Raw genomic sequence first — 18,786 nt, forward strand, 5'->3', positions numbered from 1 at the left:
GGGCGTTGCTGAGCCATCCTGGCACCGTGGGACCTCCCCGAGGAGCCTTGCTCACCATTAATTCATTTATGAGCAGCCTCACCCCCTCCCCAACATGCACAACAGGTTCCATGCAAATTCGGGAGCTTTTAAATTATACCGTTAATGAAAGCAAATAAAGGCAGTTAAAAGGCAATTTGCTCAATTGGTGTTAATATTTAAGCACAGCATGTGCAAAAACGAGATCGCAGAATTTGGTTTTTCCATGAGAAAACTTTTGGTCCCGACTTTTCTGAAGAAAGGATGGCTCACGCCAGTGAATGCTGTGCCCAGGATCAGGTCTGGAGCCCCCCTGGCAGCAGCCAGCCAGTCCCCCGTGTGCCCCAGCAGCTCCACAATATCCACGACATCGGCAATTCCTCCTCTGTCAAGGGGCGCAACTCCCACCCCCTTGTGTGCCAGCATCCCCACAGCTCCAGTGCCCTCCTGCAAACCTTTCCTGAAGGCAAAAACAAGGGACAGTGGGAGCCCTGAGCATCCCCTGTGGGACCTGAAACACGGGCGGCGACTGGGGCGTGGGCAGGCAGGGGTGTCACGGGTGTCACTGCCAGCACGGCAGCCCCAGGGCATCCCCAGCCCGCACACCATTGTCACCACACATAAACCCTCCATGTGCTGGGAACGTGGTGGCCGCTGTGCCAGCAAACAGCGAGGACACAGCACAGGCAGCACGAGCTGCCCTGCATCCCTGAGGCACAGCATCCCTGCCAGGCACGCTCTGGCCACTGCCTCCCGCACCCAGAGCGTGATGTTGGTGCCGTAACAGTAATACATTCCTAAATAAAGCTGGAAACGGTGACCTGGCACCAAATTACCACAGGCAAAAGCAGCTGATGATGCCCCTCAGAGCAGCCCCACTCCTGGCCATGCTCTGGCTCAGGGGTTACGATGCTCTTGCATAAATTCCCTTTCAAAACAGGAGCTGCCAGTGAATGAGACCTCGATTTCTAATGGTTGGAAATATTTTGTACACTCTGCTGCTCCCTCTGTACCCCTTTGTCGGGGCTGAGGGCTGACGGCTAAAGCGGGTACCAAAAGACCATCTGTAGCTCCCGTCTTTACAGAGAACTTTAAATAGGGGGATGAATGAGCACAGGAATTAATGAATGATAAAGCCGTATGGTCCCAGTCAGCCTCCTACGCCGGGATGTGGCATTCAAACCCTCCCAGCCTTCTGCCACAAAGAGAGGTTTCTAAGCTACAAAAAAAAAGGCAGGAAAAAAAGGGGGGGATGGTGCATGCAAGTTTTTAACAACAAATGCAGCGCCTTGCCTGCAGGTTCCCACCCGATTTCCCTGCGCCAGGCTGGGGGAAGGCACGTGGGAGGGAAAATTGGGGTTTCCCCAGAGCCTCCTGCAGCTCCCCTTGATGGAGCAGCGAGAGGGTGGGCTCTGGGGCCCAGCCATGTGCTGGGGGGGGGCTGCAGACAGACAGGGCACCCTGGGGGCTCACACCAGCAAGGGTGGGCAGATTTTGGATGGGCTGCCTGGACTGACCATGCTGCATCCACTTGGCCAGCCTCTGCAGCATCTGCAGCACCCCCCACCTCATCCATTTAAATATGCCTGGTAAAAACTAAAGAACCTGGAAAGGCTGAAGGGTGTTTCAGGTGAGGGGTCAAAAGCGAGGGTGTGCACAGAAGCACATCCATTAGAAACCAGCTCTACCAAAAAAAGGTAAAAAAGATAAACCATGGCTTAAGGAACATAAATGAAGCCTGCTCACCAGTGCCAGAGAAAAGACGCTCCAGCTCACAATACAGCTGGCTGGAGATTAACAGGTGACAGCCAGGGAAAGACAAGGACATGGAGGGAAGAGCTGCTGCTGCTTATGGAGGCTCCTGCCAGCCCAGGCACACCGACAAGGCAAAGCCAGGATCAAACACCCCAAATCAGCTCAAATCCTGTTCAAGAATCAGGGTCTGCTGGGAGGGAATGTCTGTCTCCAACACAACCCAGAAGAGGCAGAGGGAGTGTGGCGCAGGACTGGAACGCTACTTGTGTTTTAAAAGCTGTCATGTGTAAAGCATTAGTGGTTTTGAAATTGCATTCTCGAGTTAATTAAATGGACAATCTCTTGTACATAAAAAGTGAAAGCACACAATCAAAAGCTAGGGAAGAGGACGTGTCTCTCTGGAGCAGGGTGCTGCCTCTCCTTGCCCACCCTGCTGACCCAGGTGTCCCACAGGAGCCAGCACAGTGCCAGGGGGGCTGTGTGCTCTGTCCTGAGGCATGCAGCATCCCCAGGCCCCTGCCTGGGCACTGCACTGACCCATCCCACGGCTCTGCTTTCCCACAGGCTCCACTCGGGGGTTCCCTCTGTACAGGGAGGTTTTGCTGGCTGATGGCAGTGTGAACACCCGTGGCAGTTATCTCTGCTGCAGTAAAACACCGACCTTCAGTTTTAGGCAGGAGGTAATGTTCACCATCGACTGGATCCACCGTAAACTGTTGATAATTACTATTATCTCTGAGTTAATCTTGTGAGAGGTCAACAGTTTTATAAAAAACTTGCAAGCTGTACCTTTTACCTTCCAACTTCATATCTGGGTCAAAAGGTCAATTACTGCATCTTGCTGAGTTGGGATTTCAGAAAAAATGCCTGCTCCCACCCCAGAGCCCCACTGGTGCACGTGAGCAGGCACCCACCCTTGCCCAGGCAAGCACCCAAACTCTTGGGCTGAGAAGGGGAAGAGTTTTCCCCTTTGTTCATGAGCGGAGCTGGGCTGGCTGCTGGCAGACCGAGGGGCTGGGGCACATCCCGAGCCCTGGGACGCAGCCAACGCGTCCCGTGTGCCACTCTGGGGAACGCACAGCCCCTGCCTCGTGGCACGGAGCTCGGGAGATGCCAACCCCACCCGCAAGGCTCCGTGTGTGGGCAGCTGCCTCCCTGCGCCGGGTGCACAAAATGAGCGTGCGAACGCCTGGGCTCTGCTCCCACACCTACCCATGCAGGTGGCACATGGAACCAGAGCAGAAACCTTTGCAGGGGCTGGCAGAAGCCCCAAAAATGGATGAAGCTGTGACCTCCACTCTGATCCTACCGCCTCCCCGTGCTCTGCATCACCAAAGATCATCGCTGCTGTCATTTCACCCCACGGCAGGATGCTGCCAGGCAGCTCTGGGCAGTATCTCTCACTTGGGAAGCAAAAAAATGCTTTGGTGCTGCTGCAGCCCCTCCCGTGAGCGCAGCCCGGGCCCGTGGAGCATTGCTCAACTGCTCGGCAGGCAGGTGTCATAAACAAGCAGGCACATGGCAAACATATCGATTTCCCCGAGCTTATCGCGCAGCAACCGGTGCTCAGTTACCAGGCTACTTTAATATGTAATTTACTGAGAGAAGGGAGAGCGGGGCTGAGGCTGGCTGGAATATTTACTGTGGGATGGACGGGGAGGTGGAAGGTGTGAGCAGAAGGGAAGCACGGTGTCTCCTGCCTCCAGCCATCCTTAGTATTTTCTAACTATTAAAAAAACCCAGCCCCTTGCTGCTGCGATGGAGTGTTTACACAGATGCCATTATTCTTCTTCTGCAACTGCTTATACTGTGAAAATATAGTCTTAGCTGCCTGGGCTCTCCATCTCCTTCATTTAAATTCAGATGCTTAATTTCTGTCAAAACAGAGCCCACCAAAATTACCTTCATCCCTTTCTGGTGCTCAACTTGCCTCACCATCGGAGAGCTGCCTGTCAGAGCGGGGAGGGACCCCAGGTGGGAGCCTGGAAAAATGGGAGAGGGGTGGCATTTCAAAGGCTTCTCCTCTCCAGCCTAGATAGGACCAGATGTGACAGCCAAAACCAAAGCCCAGCCTGAGACAATGCTCCCACCCTGCATCCAGTCACCCACCGGGAGGGGGGATCCTGATCCTTGCCCTGACTCAGCACCTCCACCTGCCTGGGGAGGTGTTTTGCCTGTCTCCCCAGCCCACCAGCAGCGTTTTGGTGGGGACAGAACCATCCTGTCTCCCTCCTTGCCCTGTTCTGCATCCCAAGGTATTTTGCAGATGTGACCCTCAGGAGAATCCTGGGATCCACGGGAGGTTGGTGTTTTCAGGGCACAATATTTTAAAAATCCTTCTTGTACAGTACCTCTCAGCAGAACTTTTGGAATTTACAAGATAAATACTGGTAATTTGATTCTTATCTTCTTCAAATCCAATTCTAAGGCAATTTTGTGTAAAGGACACTAATTATAGCCCAAGGGGAAAGAAAAGGTAACCCATCAGCGAGAACACACTGGAAACGTTTAAAGGGGAAACGTTTAAGGGGGTACAGGGCACTGAAAAGTTAAATAGATTTCAAATCTGCTCTGGCAAGAGCAATAACATGTCGGGTGGAAATGATGCTCAGCACCATTCCTGCTCCCCAGCTGGTCCTCCCGTGGGCAGCTCAGTGCTGTGCTGGAAGTGTCAGCAGCTGGGGCTGCATCCAGGATGCTCTGCACGTCCTTTTGGGAATGCCTGGCCACTCCAGAGCTGGGCTGGGACAGGCAGCAGGGCAGGGACAGCCCCATCTCCGTGCCCACACAGTCATAATGCTTCTCATCCTCATTTCCCTGGCATTATTTACTAAGGAAAAGGCAAAGTTTATACACACAGGGAAATGTAACCAGCAACAGACACTGAAAATGACAAAACCATTACTTGCTAATACAAATATTATGGATTTTCCAACAAACACCCCCTAAACATGGGATATTCTGGCTGCAAAACACATCTGGAGGCAGAAGCCCCCACATGCTCAGCAACCAAATAGTTCTCTGTTCACTGCTGAAGAGCACCCTGAGAAGGAGGAGGAGGGTGGTGAGGAGAGCGCACTGACCACTGCCACATGGCACAGCCTGAACATTACAGCTCCTATAAAATAATAAAACCCCAATGCCGGGATGCAGAGCCAGGATGAGGCAGAAGATAACGCAGGAAGAATCAAAGGGATCTGGCAATCCAAACAGAGTCTTGTTTAATGAGTGCTGCCACAGGCTGTCGTTCCACAGGCATTAACATCCATCGTTACCATCCCTTCCAAGGCGACACGGTCATTCCCTTTAACACGGCGACACTTGCAGCTAACTCATGTCTGACCCAGACAGCCAGGGCAGACTCTGTGTGAGAGGTGACCAGAGGTAATTGAAAATACACTCGCCGCAGACCGGAGCAGAAGGGCTGCCTCAGCAGCAGCCCTCGGTGCAACAGGTGACAGCGGTGGCACCTGGAGGATGACCGGCACGGGCACACGGTAAATCAGCACTTTGCCGGCGCAGAGCTGGGCTGCCCGGGGCACAGGGAGCGGCAGAGCCACGGTCCCTGGGTCCCTGGAGCACATGGGCAGCAGAGCCACAGTCCCTGGAGCACAGGGTCACCAGGGCACACGGTCACCAGAACACGCAGTACCTGGGTCCCTGGGTCCCTGGAGCACAGGGTCCCCGAGTCCCCCGAGCACACAGTCCCCAGAGCAGGAGGACCACGAGCAGCACAGCTCTGGCACCTCGCTGTCTGTGGCTGCGTGCCGCAGCGCCGCATGCGGTGCCGGTGCCGGTGCCGATGGAAGGGCCCTTCCCCGACACACACACACGGATTGCTGGCAGGAAGCTCGCCGTGCACTGCCGCTTTGTTCACTTGGCAACAAAGGTGCTAACGAGGCAGCGAGCTGCTCTCCACCTCCGGCCAGAGGAGGATGTGGCACAGCTGCCAGCGGTGCCGCTGGCCCAGCCTTTGGTGCCCCACCATGCGGCACTGGCACCATGGCAGAAGGTGAGAAGCATCCTGTCATCCTCAGGAGATGCCCATCTCCGTGACCCCTCAGTCAGCCCCCCAGCGCCATGGTCCCCTCTTCTGCCATTCCCTTCCCATCTTCTGGCCAGGCAGAGCTGGACTGGTCTCCCTGCCAGTGCAAGGTCCAGTGTAAGCTCTCCTCGCAGCGATGCCTGCACCCTAAACACACAACCCACGAGAGGCCCCAGCACCCATGTGCTGCCTGGTCATGGCCCCTGCTCCAGGGCAGCCTGCCACAGAGCCCACCCTGCTAAATAATGCATTGACAGTGCTCACTGCTGCAAGGGAAGGATGATAAACATTTCTGCACTGCTCTAAGTTACATTTGGTTCAACGGTGAGGGAAGAGCTGCCTCCAGCTAAAGGGTCAGAGAAGCCAGAAATCAATAGAGGCGCTTGCCTCAGCATCCTGAGATGCCAGTGTCCCTCCCCAGACCCTGGGCAGGGTTGGGCTGGGGGAATCCCACAGGCGGGTCTGGGGGCATCCCCCGGCAGCCCGGGTGCTGCCCCACTCTCAGGTACTGCTGACTCAGCGCCCTGCAGGCTGGGAGCTGCCAGTGGCCCAGTTCCCACCACAACACCCGTTTCCTACAGCCCTGCCCTACATGCAATCTTCCCCACAGCCTCAGAAATGCAAATCCCAAATTCCCCCCAAAAAACCCCAACCAAATGCTGCCCTTCAGCCAGGGTGATGATGAACTGAAAGGCTAGGGGAGGCATGGCAAAGTCAGGATAGCATTTCCCCATCCCTCACCCAAGGAGCAGACAGGAAACTGGGAAGTAAAATCAATTACTTTTCACTTTTCTTCCACTGGGAAGGTTTTCACCCAAGTTAAAATGTTCCTAAGATGATTCCTGCTGCAGGGAAGCAGGTTTTCTGCCAGTTTCATTGCACATGCTGGTTCTCACCAACACAACTCTGTAAGAGAAGGCAAGGGCAGTGTGGGCAGAGCTGCCCAAAGAGGCTTCACGTGTGACAAGCGCCTCTGGTCACTGCTCTAACTCGCAGGAGTGCCCTGCCCTGCACTCGGCACTTGGCATCTTTTCTACGAACAGGGGGAAGGAAGAAAGAGAAGAGGAAATCACCTCGTTCCTGGTACAAACAGCAGAGCACCCCGTAGGGGGGAGGTGGGCGGGAGATGTGGAGGGTTTCGGTTCTGAGCACGGGGCCGTTTCGCAGAAAGGGGCCCCGGTGCGAGGGGTGGTGGCTCCGTGCCGTGCCCCGACCACCCGGGACACTCCCTGGTGTGTGGGGCCGGCAGCACTGCAGCGGGGCTGAGCAGTGGGCGCTGCCAGGGGCTCGGTGCTGTGGCTGCAGGGCCAGCGAGGCGCTGCCAGGGGCACAGTGCCACGCAATGCTGTGGGTGCAGGGCCAGCGAGGCGCTGCCAGGGGCTCGGTGCTGTGGGTGCAGGGCCAGGCAGGCACGCACGCTCTCCCTTATCTCTCCCACGCACGGGCCGCTCGCGTGCGCCGAGCAGCCGGCCGTGACCGCAGCCGTGCCCGGCCCTGATAAGATCCGTCACCGCGCTGCCCGTGCCGCGCGCTGGCAGCCCGACTCACACAGCCTGGGAGCCGCTGGCAGGGTCTCTCTGCACCGAGCACCCCTGCACATCCTCTCTGTGCCTCCCCCCAACAGGGAGCCTTCTCTGCTACTATTTCCACATCCTATTCCAGACCTGTGGCAACAGAACGGCTCAGATTGGGAGGGACATTAAAGCTCATCCCATTTCAACCCTCTGCCATGGGCACGGACACCTTCCACTATCCCAGGCTGCTCCAACCCCTGTCCAGCCTGGCCTCGGACACTTCCAGGGATGAGGCAGCCACAGCTTCTCTGGGAAGCTGTGCCAGAGCCTTATCACCCTCACAGGTAAAGGTGATGCCTGAGTTCACAGCCATCTCTGTTCCTGCGGGACAGCAAAGCCCTGAGAAACCAACAGAACAGCCAAAGACACTTCCAGTGAAATCTGGAAGGCAACGAGCTGCCCCAAAAGCCTTGTGCTGCCATGCACATGCACTTTCAAAAAGGCCGCTTGGGTTTTGGTTGAGTTTTTTGAAAACACAGCCTGTGCTGTGGTGAAACTGGATTTCTTGGAGTCGTAGCCTTCGTGGGTTTACTCTGTGCACGCCAAAATTAGTACAACCTGTCCCTAAATACCATAATAAAAAACATGTAGTAAGCGCTTTGCCTTTATTTATGTCAGTGGTGGTTTCAAGCAGGATGAATCATGCTTCCTCCTTAGCACTCCTTTCTAATATGATTTACTATAAATACTCCATGGAGACGAGAATGAGGGAAGGTGACCAAGGGCAAAGCATGTGGAGTCCAGCACCATCCCCAGACTCAGTGGCAAAAGCATAAAAGCACATTCAGTAGTTATGATGGAGTGGAAAACCACACGTGGGTTGTAACGGTGCAGTACCTGGTGGGGAAATCATAGAATCACAGAATAGCCTGAACTCAAAAGGATCATCAACATCCAACTACCGGCACAGCACAGGACATTCCCAAAATCCCACCGTGTGCCTGAGAGCATTGTCCAAATGCTCCTGGAACTCTGGCAGGGTCGGTGTTCGGGAATCACAGAGGTTGGGAAAGATGTCTGACAGCACCGAAACCAACCATTCCCTGGCACTGCCAAACCCACACGAAACACGTCCCCAAGTCTGGCGATGGACAAGGCCTGGTGCTTGGGGCTGGCGGTTTCTTGAGTTTCTCTTTGTTTTTATGCTGTTTCCCTTCTCCATAGGTCACCGAGGTGACAGCAAGGCCCTTGCTGCGGCCCAAGCTGCAGCAGGGTGGAGGCGCATGTTCTGCAGCGGGGCGCACCGCGGTGCCGCGCAGCCCGGCAGCGGCGCGGGCACACAGCGCTCCGCCGAGCGAGCGCGGGGTTATCAGCGCGGCTGATACACGCCGATAAGAGCCCATCTCTGCGCTGACACCCGAACAAAGCGCGGCGTTTAACGCTGATTTATGGCGGCCGGCCGGCTCTAGCCGGGCTCTGCGCTATGTGCCTACGTGGAGAGGCTTTTCCTCAATCGCACATCGCCCGCTTGTTTGCTAAACAACGCGCCAATAAAACAGCAATGAGACAACCGAGGCCGATGGAAACCTGAACCAGCACAGCAGGGCGCGTATCCAACCATAATCTACTTAAAATCAGTTAAGAACACTACAGCGAAAATGATCCGGGCGGCCCTGGCCCCTGGCCAGCGCGCAAGCCTGGGCCACAAAAGCTCGCTCCCGCAACCCCGATCCTAGGGCAACGCTCCCTCCTTCAGATGCACAGTGACCTCTTGCCAAAAACTGGAATCGACCTCTTGCGAGTGACGTGGTCCAACAGCACTGGTGCTCTTCCAGAGGTACCTGCTGCTCTGCTGTCCGCACAGAAGTTACCCAGAGCGCTGCCACCGCGAACCAGCGCGTTCCACACCGAAACCAAGGGCTTCAGGCACGCCCCAGCCTGGATAAAGATTGTCCAGAACAGACCCAGAGGTGATGCTCCTGAACACCCCACAGCAGCTCTGAGCAACTGGGAACAAAAGTAGATGTCACGACTGCACTGGAAACTCATCGGCCGATGTGACAAAGGTGTCTGGCCACACGCAGACTCCCCTGCCATGTCTGCATTCATTCCAAACGACGCAAGAACCTTTCCCTGTTGCTCATATGATATCCTGTCTGAAATTCCCTTTGTGCCACCCTCCCTGTTTTCGCTGGTACCTGTCACACCACCAAACTCTGCCAGGGCCAAGCTCTGTGCCGGTCACTAGCTGCAGAGCCCTTGCAGCAAAGGAGGGAGCGATGCCCTGCAAAGGACTGATCCCACCATAAAGTGCTGAGCCAGGCCGGGGAGAAGAACCCCTCACCGGCAGAGTGACACAAGACAGGACTGCCGGGTGAGGAGGAATGAATGGAATAGGCTAATTTACACAGGAAGTGAGCACTTACCAGACCCTTCATCCCAACACACAAAACCCTCTGCCATATCTGGAAGCAATTACACCCAGTTAACATGATCTGCCTGCCACTAAAATTAACTGCAAACAGAAATATTTTTCACTTTTGCAACAGGAGATGCCATGGCCCCGTGTTTGGCTGCCGGGAAATATTTAGTAATTACTCATTTAAAGCCTCTCTTGAAGCTGTCAAGGGGGGCAGGGGGGAAATAAAAGAAAAATCTTGCTAATTGCAAGCAAAAAGGAAAATGCAGATCATTTTACTCTATCCAAGGAAAACAGATTTACAGACTGGTGTAACTAAAGAGCCAACATCCCACAGAAGCAGGGAAGGCTGCAGGAATGCTCCGTCACCAACAGCCCGGGCTGCTCCGCACCACTCCTATGGCCCACAGGGAAAGGAAGAAAGGGTGGGCAGAGTCACCCCTGAGCCAGCACAGGCTCTCTGAGGGGCCCTCTGTACAATGCTGCAAAGGCATTGTAACCAACAGCACTGCACGAGGTGTAACGAGGACTGAGGATGCTCTGCAAATCTCATCGAGCTGTGCAGCAACAGCCAGCTCTGGGGAAAAGCCCCCCAAGTGTCCCCAGTGTGGCAGGTTCAAGCACTGGGGTCCCAGCCCTGCAGCCAGTGGGGTCCTGGTCCCTGGGAACTGAGGGGTGCTGGGGAAGGGGCTGCATTCCAGGCAGAGAGCAGGCAATGACCCCATCACACCCCTGCATGTCCCTCTGCAAGGTGTCAGAAGCACCAGGCATCATGGCCAGGAGAAACCAGAGTTTCACTGGGCATGGGGAAACAAACAAACAAAAAATACACAGAAATGGGTGTTTTCTGATGGGAACCTCAGAGCTTCGCTTTCAAATGCAGTGCATGCATTACTAAATTGATGCAGAATAATGGATGGAATTATGTGGAAGCCAAAGGGGGCTTTCCTCCCTCCACACTCGGAGCTGAGTATGGAAATGGTTAAGTCACCCACTGAATAAATCAAAAGTTCAAGGCTGCAACATACCACGTTGTATTCCCGCTCTGCCCATGACAAGAACCAGAGAGCCCCCGAAATCCCAAGCATCCTGTGCGGGGTCTCGGCCGGCGCTCACAGGTTACACGCTCGGGGTCAGCGCCGTGGACCTTAGCTGCAGCATTCATTTCCTGAGCGGGGCACGTCCCCCTGCCCATAAAGCTAATCAGAGCTTCCTCGCCCGGCCGCCCTGCGCCGCGGCCCGGCCCGGCCACGCTGGTTTCCATTAGCCCCTTATGATGCCAGGTGCCGCTAATAAGGCCCATCAGCGAGAAACAAGAGCTGCCAGGTCATCCTCCAACTCTGGAAGTAATCATGGGCAGAGTTTGGGGGGCTGCTGCCCCGGCTTCTCCTTCCCTCCCCCGCTTGCTTTCCATTTTTCCTCCTTTTTCTGAAAGTTAAATTGCAGTGGAACATAAATTGACAAATGCTTAAAATGAAATAAAAAACAACTACTGTATTCGGCTACTGAAATTAACACTAATAACATCTCACAAAGCACTTGGGATCCGATTTATCACGTTTATTGCTTTAATGGTACACTGCATCTGTTTCTCACTGTGACATGCCGAGCAGTGCCAACGTGCCTAATGGCATTAGCAGTACAACGCTCAGCTAATCCAGGTGGAGAGAGGGGAGGTGAGGCTGCCAGAGGAAGAGCCAAAGGCTGGATCCCCATGGGAAGCTGCAGTTTTCCCAAGCGGGAGCATTTCAGACTATGGGAGCATCGATCCCTGCCCTGAACACTGGTGCTGCTGGTAGCAGACAGGCAGACCCACTGCTTTTCTGTCCTTCGATGGGAAAAGAGGGCACAAATGTGGAGTTTGAGGTACAGTGGCTGGCCAGCAGCCACTGGGGTACAGCGAGCCTCCTCACCCTTGCCCTTAAACCCCCCATTGGCGCACACACTTCTTTAGCTGACAGCTCAGCCATGGAACCTCACAATGCAGAACAGACCTGGCAGCTGGAATGGAAGCCTTCCCCAAGGTACAGGCTCCCCACATGACATGAGAACAAGCACCTTCCACCCAACGTCAGCCCACGAGGAGCACTGCCCCACCATCCCCATCATCACTTTTTCTCTCCAGCCCAGCATCTCCCTCTCGCAGTGACACACGCGCTGCCCGCAGCCGCATCGCCGTGCTGGGCAACTCCTGGGCAGAATCGTTGGCTTGGGGTCCTGGCTGTGCCATAAATGAAGCTACGGGATCACATCCCCACTGGCAGCCTTCCCCGTCGCTATCACTTTATAAAAGACACGGTTTCATTTTTTTGAAGTTTTAAGGTGTTTACCTTCCCGGTGACAAATTATGCCAGGCTCAGCTGGCAGCTCGGCACAGCTCTCACCTTACAGCTTGGAGGTATTCCGACACAAAACAGCCCCCAAAAGGGCCACTGAACTATGGCTTTTTTGTCTGCAATTAGAAGTGACGATCAATACTAACATTAGATTAAGTTTGAACTTTGCTGAACCCAGAAGGAAATCTTTTATAAAAAAAATTAAAGACTCAACGACTCAATCTACACTCAATTAGTCAAAATCATAAGCTCGGTAAGGGAGAAAGAAAATGGATCATGCAGCAGCCGGTGGGTTCAGGGACCTGAAAACCCTGATCAGAGGCAGTGCCCAGGCTTGTGGCCACTTGGCCCCCCAAAGGTCACAGCTCAGTGCTCCTGGGTATGACAGGGCACAGGCAACGCTGCCACGAGGCCAAGGATTTGTGTTACCACACTGGGCCGGGGCAGATGACTGTCCCTCGGGCACTGTCTGTCACCCAGAGCCAGTGGCCCCCTGTGCTCGCCGAGGCCAACCCAACCCTCTGCTCTCCTTTTTCCTGCACGTGCTTCCCATACTAATGAAGACAGGAACAACGCTCAGAAGGCTCCAAGACTATAAACATATATGTTTACACTTCTATAGGCATGTGTGTGTGTAAACAAACAGCCCTGCCATATGCATGGGCTGCCTGTGCTCTGCAAACAGGCTCGGCACGCAGAATGAGCGGTGCTGGGTGGCTTCGGGCTGTGTCACCTGCTGGGGCTTGGCACGTGGGAGCTGTCACACTGGCAGCCAAACGCCCATGGAACAGAGAGGCACCCCCGCCCCTGCCCCCTGTCCTGGCCCCCGGCTCGGCACGGCTGGGAACGGCTCCGATCGGGCACCTCCGCCTCGCATCGGGGTCGGAAAGCAAAACCACAGCAGCGAGAGCGCGGCAGAAGGAGGTCAGCGAGAGTCAGCGAGCGACAGCGCGCTGCCCCCGGCACATCCTGCCCCTCCAGCTGGGGAGGCGCTGCCCAGACCCCTGCACAGGGCACAGACCCCCGGCCCCCTCAGCACCAGGCAGGGAGAGAAGAGGAGCGCGCAGCCAGCACGGTGCAGCTGCCACCAGAGCTGCTCCGGCAGAGCTGCAGATCCCAGCCCAGCGCAGATGCTGTTTAACAGCTCCATGAATACAATAGGATCCCACAAATCCTCCCCAAATGGTAATTCTCACAACGTATTAGAAAGCAAACACTATAAAAAAGCCACATGAGACCCTGTCTACACACAAACCGCCTGGGATTTCGACTTTGGGGGCCGGGGAGTGAGTTCATTGGACTGTTACCCAATGCCTTTCAACACGGACGGTCTTACAGATCAGTTTAAACACGGCTCAAAGGATTTGGCTAACCCTGCAAAGTTTGCCAGTGCCAGGTAATCGGTCAGAAAGCAAGAACAGACAGAGTTTGGTGCTGGCTTCAGCAACTGCCTTTAAGGCTCCACTGGCAGGGGCCAGCGCTGAGCTGCATGCTCCAGGCAGACCCCGAGCATGGCGTGCGCTCAGGCTCACGTTAAGACCATGAACAAGTGAGAAATAAGCTACGGCTGCAGCCGCGGCTGTCAGAGCAGGCTGAGCCCGGGAAGGCGCTGTGAAATAGGGGCTGCCGTGCTGGACAGCTGGGCCACGCTCCCTCGTCTCTCGGCCCCGGGGGAAGGACCTGACCGCGCAGCTCTCCCTCCCTCAGGACAGATGCACGGCTGGCCGCAGGAGCCTCCGGACAGCCCCAGCATCGCCCCCGCCGCGGCCACAGCAATCGCTGCTCTGGGCTCGGAGGGGGAAAGGGAGAGCCTAGAGACCGTGGCAGAAAGGCACGTTAAAATTCTCCCTGAGCCCTCACTGCAGCTCTCCCGGTGACGTTCGGTCTGCATCACCGCACGGCGAGGCGGCTTCGGGGACGTAACCAGCGCCAGCCCGGCTCTGCCGCTCGCCGGAGGGGGAACAAAGCCGAGAGCGGCCGTGCCCCCGCACGGAGCCGAGCGGCCCCGAGGGGTCCCTGCGGCAGAGCGAGGGGCGATGCCGGCGGGGCCGCGCAGGGCGGAGGATCCCGGCCCCGCAGCTCGGCTCCGCGCCCGGAGCGCGCCGGGCGGAGCGCACCGGGAGCCGCCGCTCCGGCAGCCGCTATCCCGCCCCGCAGGCGGGCGGCGAGCGGCACCGGCTGCCCCGCCGGAGGCACGTGCCGGCACGGACACCGGCCCCGAGCCCTGTGCGCATCAGGACTAATTAACCTGTTGATTCATTAAAATCTGACAGGCTGCGCGGCCAGGGGAGGCAGGGAGATGCTACGGCAGCGCGCCGGTGATGCCTTCCCTAGGCGGGACGCTGCTGTCCTGTCGCGGGGCTGCAGCCACAGCGGTGGCCAGAGCAGCACGTTCAGAGCCATGGGATCATGGTGACGCCGATTTTGGTGCGGCAATTAACGTGGCTCCCTTCCCCAGCCAAATGAGGGAACAAGCCCCGGTCCCTGTACCGCGAGCAGGAGGCAATAAACAGCGGAGCGCTGAGCTCACGCGTCAGGAACCACCACCCGCTCCCGGCCCGCAGCAAGCCCCGGGTGCGGGGCTGGGAGCGAGCGCGGACCCCCACCCCGGGCAGGGCAGCCCGAAGCCGCTTCCGCAGCCATTGGAGGTTCAGCCCCTCACCTTCCCCGCAGGGACAGACCCGCGGCTCTGCGGCAGCCCAAGCCCTCTGCGCTCGCCCCGGCGTTACCCAGCCTGACCCCCGCGCCCCTCTCTGCGAAGTGTAAATGTTTCATAAACCGGAAAGCTGAGCGGCACAAACCCCCCGGGCTGGCAAATCACCACATGTTGCCACCACTGCCCGCGCTGGCGTGCCCCGGCACTGGCACAGGGGGGACAGCTCTCAGCAGAGTGGGTGAGCGCTGCCGGTCCCCACTGCTTCTCTCCACACGCAGATCCCTAAACTCAAAGGGCAGCAACTGTGAGCTGCTTGGTTGATGCCAGCCAGGGAAACTGGTGGTGTTTATGCTCGCAGGAAACACCGACGGCCTCAGCTCATCCGGGCCGTCCCCAGCCAGCATTCACTGGAAGGAACCTTCTGGCATGGTAACAGACCTGGGGGAGCTGCAACAGCCATCCCTCTGAGAACGCTACTCCACAAACTGGTTTTGGGGTACGCGATGGAAACTTTGCACCAGCACGTTTGACACTCAGCCAGAAACCAAAACCCTCTGGCAGATCCCGGCTGCCCGGCGCAGCACGCCACGGCACGGCCTCGCACTCACCTGTGCTGCTCGAGGGTCTCGTTGTCCGGCAGCTCTGCCCCACACACGCTGCACTGCTCACCCAGGGCTCTGCTCTCTGTCTTCATGCCGGCTGCCAGCTCCCCCAGCTTGCTGAACAGCTCCCGCTGGATGAAGCCCTGGGGCAGCAGCCCGCCGTAGGCGCTGAAGTCCATGGAGACAGCCAGGGCCGGCTGCACGTGCAGGGCGGACGCCGCAGAGGGCGGCACGCCGAGCACCGGCTCAGTCTTGTGGTTCGGCAGCAGCGAGTAGATGCCCAAGGGCTTCTCTCCCGGGGCAGCGGCGCACGGCTCCGGCCCCAGCGGCAGCCCCTGGCCGGGCTCGGGGGGTGGCTCGGCGCCCTCCTCGCGGGCGTAGTGCAGTTCACGGGCACTGGTGATGACACTGCTGCGGGTCGGGGTGCCAGGCCCTTCCTTGCCCTTCTCGTCAGGCTTCTCCCCACTGGAGGCACCGGGCTCGGCGGTCCGGGGGCTGTTGTGGCTGGAGGCCTCATCCACCTGCATCGCTTCAGTCTTGACTTCGGCGAGGCCGGCGGGGCGGCGGGCGGTGGCAGAGCGCGGGTCCTCGGGGGCACTGGGTGGCAGGGCGCTCTGCAGCAGCGACTGCCCGATGGTCATCAAGCTGTCCACCGCCGCCTTGGTGGGGCTCATGGAAGAGAGGGAGCAGTAGGATGCGGAGGCAGAGGGGCTCTGCTCCACTGTGGCTGCCAGCAGACTCTGGCTGGCCATGCCAGCATAGCCACCCTCCTCACCAGCGGGCTTGGAGATGAAGAGGCCCTTGATGTACCTCGACTTCTTCTCCTCCTCCTCCTCAGTGGTGGCGGCGGCGCCTCCATCAGCCATGGCGACCTCGGTGTCATTGTCCTCGGAGGCCTGTATAGTCTCCAGGATCTTCAGGCACTGCTCCTCCAGGTACTCAATTTCCAGGATCTCGGCAGCATAGAGCAGGTCATCCAGGTCCTCGACCTTGGCTTGTAGGGTGGCAGTGTACGCATACTCCAGGATCTGCTGGAACGTCTTTGGCGAGAGGAAGTCCAGGGTGTAGTGCTGGCTGTTGCGGTGGAAGAGGATCTCGAACATCTTGCTGGTGCAGGCCAGCACGGTCCGGTGCGCGTGGAACTCCTGGCTGTCCACCATGATGACCACGTCGCACAGCGTCCCCGCCAGGCGCATCTGGTTGGCTTTGTGCAGCAGCCCGGTGGGGTGGCAGGGGTTCTGCAGCTGGATCAGCCCCATCTTAGTCAGATCCATGGCGCGCCCCAGGCTCACACATCAGGGTGTCTCGCCGTCGCTCAAATCTGGGACCAGCTTTGTGTGCCGACTATCTGCGAAAACAAAAGGCGGAGGGGGAGAGGAGCAGAGTGGAGCGGGAAAGGGGGAGCGGGGAGGGAAGAGACGAAAGAGAGAGAAAAGGGGAAAAAAGAGAAAAAAGGAGGGGGAGAGGGGAAAGCCGGGGGGAGAAAGGAGAGGAGAAGGGAGCAGGGAGTAGAAGGGAGTGGGGAGAAGGGAGCGGGGAGGGAGAGGGAAGTTAGCCCGCAGCCCGGCAGCGACTCGCCCAAAAGTTTCCGCGCTGCTCGGCGGATCCGCAGCCGCCGGAGCCCCGTTCCCGCTACCGCCGGCCGGGGAAGGCGAGGGAGGGAAGGGAGAGGAAGGTGCGCATCCCCCGCCGCCGCCCGGCTCCAGCCCCGGCCGCCCCGTCCCGCCGGCAGCGCGGCCCCATCAGGTGCGCGGCGAAGCGGCGGAGCCGGGGCGGGGGGCGCGGGGGTCCCGGTGCCGCCCCCCCCCGCCCGCACTCACGGCGGCCGGCGGCTGCTCCGGCAGTTCGCACTGCCCGCTCTCATCGCCGCCGCCGCCGCTCGCCGCGCCGCGCAGCAAATCACGGCGGCGCCGGCCCACGGGCCGCCCCGCGCCCGCGTCAGGCCGCCCCCACCCACCGCCCCCCGCCCTCCGCCCGCGCCCCCCGCCCGCGCCGAGCTGAGTGCGGGCGCCCCCGCCCGGGCCCGCCCCGCCCCGCGCGGCCCCGCACCTTGCGGGCGGCGAGCGGCTGGACAGCGCTGCCGACAACAAACATGGAGGAGCCGGAGGCGGCGGCACCGGGGAGCCCGGCACCCGGAAGCCCGGCGGCACCGGGGAGCGGCACCGGGGAGCGGCACCGGGCCCGCGGCGAGCGGGGCTGCGCGCCCCGACGGGCTGCGCCCACCGCCCCGACGGCCGCGCCGCCGCCGCGCCCGCGCCAGACAAAGCCGCCCCCCGGCCGCGCCTGGGCGGACCCCCGGCCCCGGGGGTGGGGACGGCAAAAACCGACCTCGGAGCCCGCTTTGGGGTCCGGCGGCGGGTTCCGACCGGGAGCTGCGGTGCTCGTGACATGATGTGACGCCCGGCACGTTGTCGCCCCGACGAACCTGGTTTCTTTTCCCCCCCACCCCCCCGCGATAAAATAGCGACGCCGTGACGGCACCGCTCGTATGTGGGGATGTGGCGGGTGCCCGCACCCCAGGACGGGCCGTGGGGCTCTGCCTCTGCAAGGACCCTTTGCAAGGGTCGCCTTCGGGAAGGGAGCGGAACCCGCGGGGAGCCGCCGGCCGCTCCGTGACACCGGCAGCAGCGCCGGGCAGCGGCACGGGCAGCGGGCCGCGCACCGAGCGAGCTCTGCGTGCCCTGAGCATCCTCGAGCGAGGCCGTGCTCAGCTCCTCGGCGGTGCCCACGCTCAGCGCGCCCAGAGACCGCTGTAATCCTCGGGGCAGGGTGGCGGCCGCACCGCGCTCCCTCCTTCCCTCCCTGCCGCACCCGCGGCACAACGCAGCCAGCGCAGGGCCCGGTGTCTTCAGCTAAAACAACAAACGCGGACGGCATTAGTACAAAGATACCCTTGGGGTAAAGCAGCGCAAATGTAATCTAAGGAGAACGTTATGGGGAAGTGTGTTTATAATTATAATGGGATTTAATGTACTTTGGGACCAGATGATAGCAGTCATTTAACGAGAACAGCCTAATAACGGAGGCCTCGCGATGCACGGCGGCGCTGCGCGGGTTATTAGACGCGTGTGATAACGCCGTGCTCGCCGTACTATAGTTAAGGGTAAGGCATCAGCTTACTCCTATTTTTTCGGGGGTTATAACTCTGCTGCTGTAATTGGCAGAGAGCAGGGATGCACCGCACAGGCAGCCAGCGTGCCTGCAGGATGGGGGTTTTTAATTGTCTCAAACTGCTTGAGTTCCTCCCTCTTCCAGACTTTAAAATCCAAACAGCTGAAAGGGGGAAATAGTGAGACACTGTGGTTTCAGGTGTTTGTTTACCCTTCTCTAACTTTTAAAAGGCTTGATTTCAAGACTGAAATTTTGCAGGCAGTTAGAGGTATGTTTTTAGTGTAGCTCACATGAAATTAAGCTGCATGAGTCCCATTAGCAATAATGGAA

General features: G+C 58.4%; 1 protein-coding gene across 3 annotated transcripts in view; it reads right to left on the bottom strand.

Annotated features, from left to right (window-relative positions):
* Positions 1-17,456, bottom strand: part of ZBTB16 (zinc finger and BTB domain containing 16) — a 54,372-nt gene extending 36,916 nt beyond the window's left edge. The window contains exons 1-2 of one of the 3 annotated variants that reach the window (XM_054291486.1): positions 17,395-17,456; positions 15,352-16,689 (exon numbers count right to left, since the gene is read on the bottom strand). In XM_054291486.1, coding sequence (XP_054147461.1) covers positions 15,352-16,619 — 1,268 coding nt within the window. In that variant the 5' untranslated portion in view covers positions 16,620-16,689; positions 17,395-17,456. Of the gene's footprint in view, positions 1-15,351; positions 16,694-17,165; positions 17,251-17,394 lie in introns of those variants that run through there. The other 2 variants (XM_054291485.1, XM_054291484.1) reach the window with 2 other exon arrangements.
* Positions 17,457-18,786: the final 1,330 nt, after the last annotated feature.

The sequence above is a fragment of the Melozone crissalis genome, unplaced genomic scaffold, assembly GCF_028551555.1.
Source record: "Melozone crissalis strain CALT ecotype California unplaced genomic scaffold, PUWL_Pcris_2 ptg000092l_1, whole genome shotgun sequence".
NCBI classification, from domain to species: domain Eukaryota; kingdom Metazoa; phylum Chordata; class Aves; order Passeriformes; family Passerellidae; genus Melozone; species Melozone crissalis.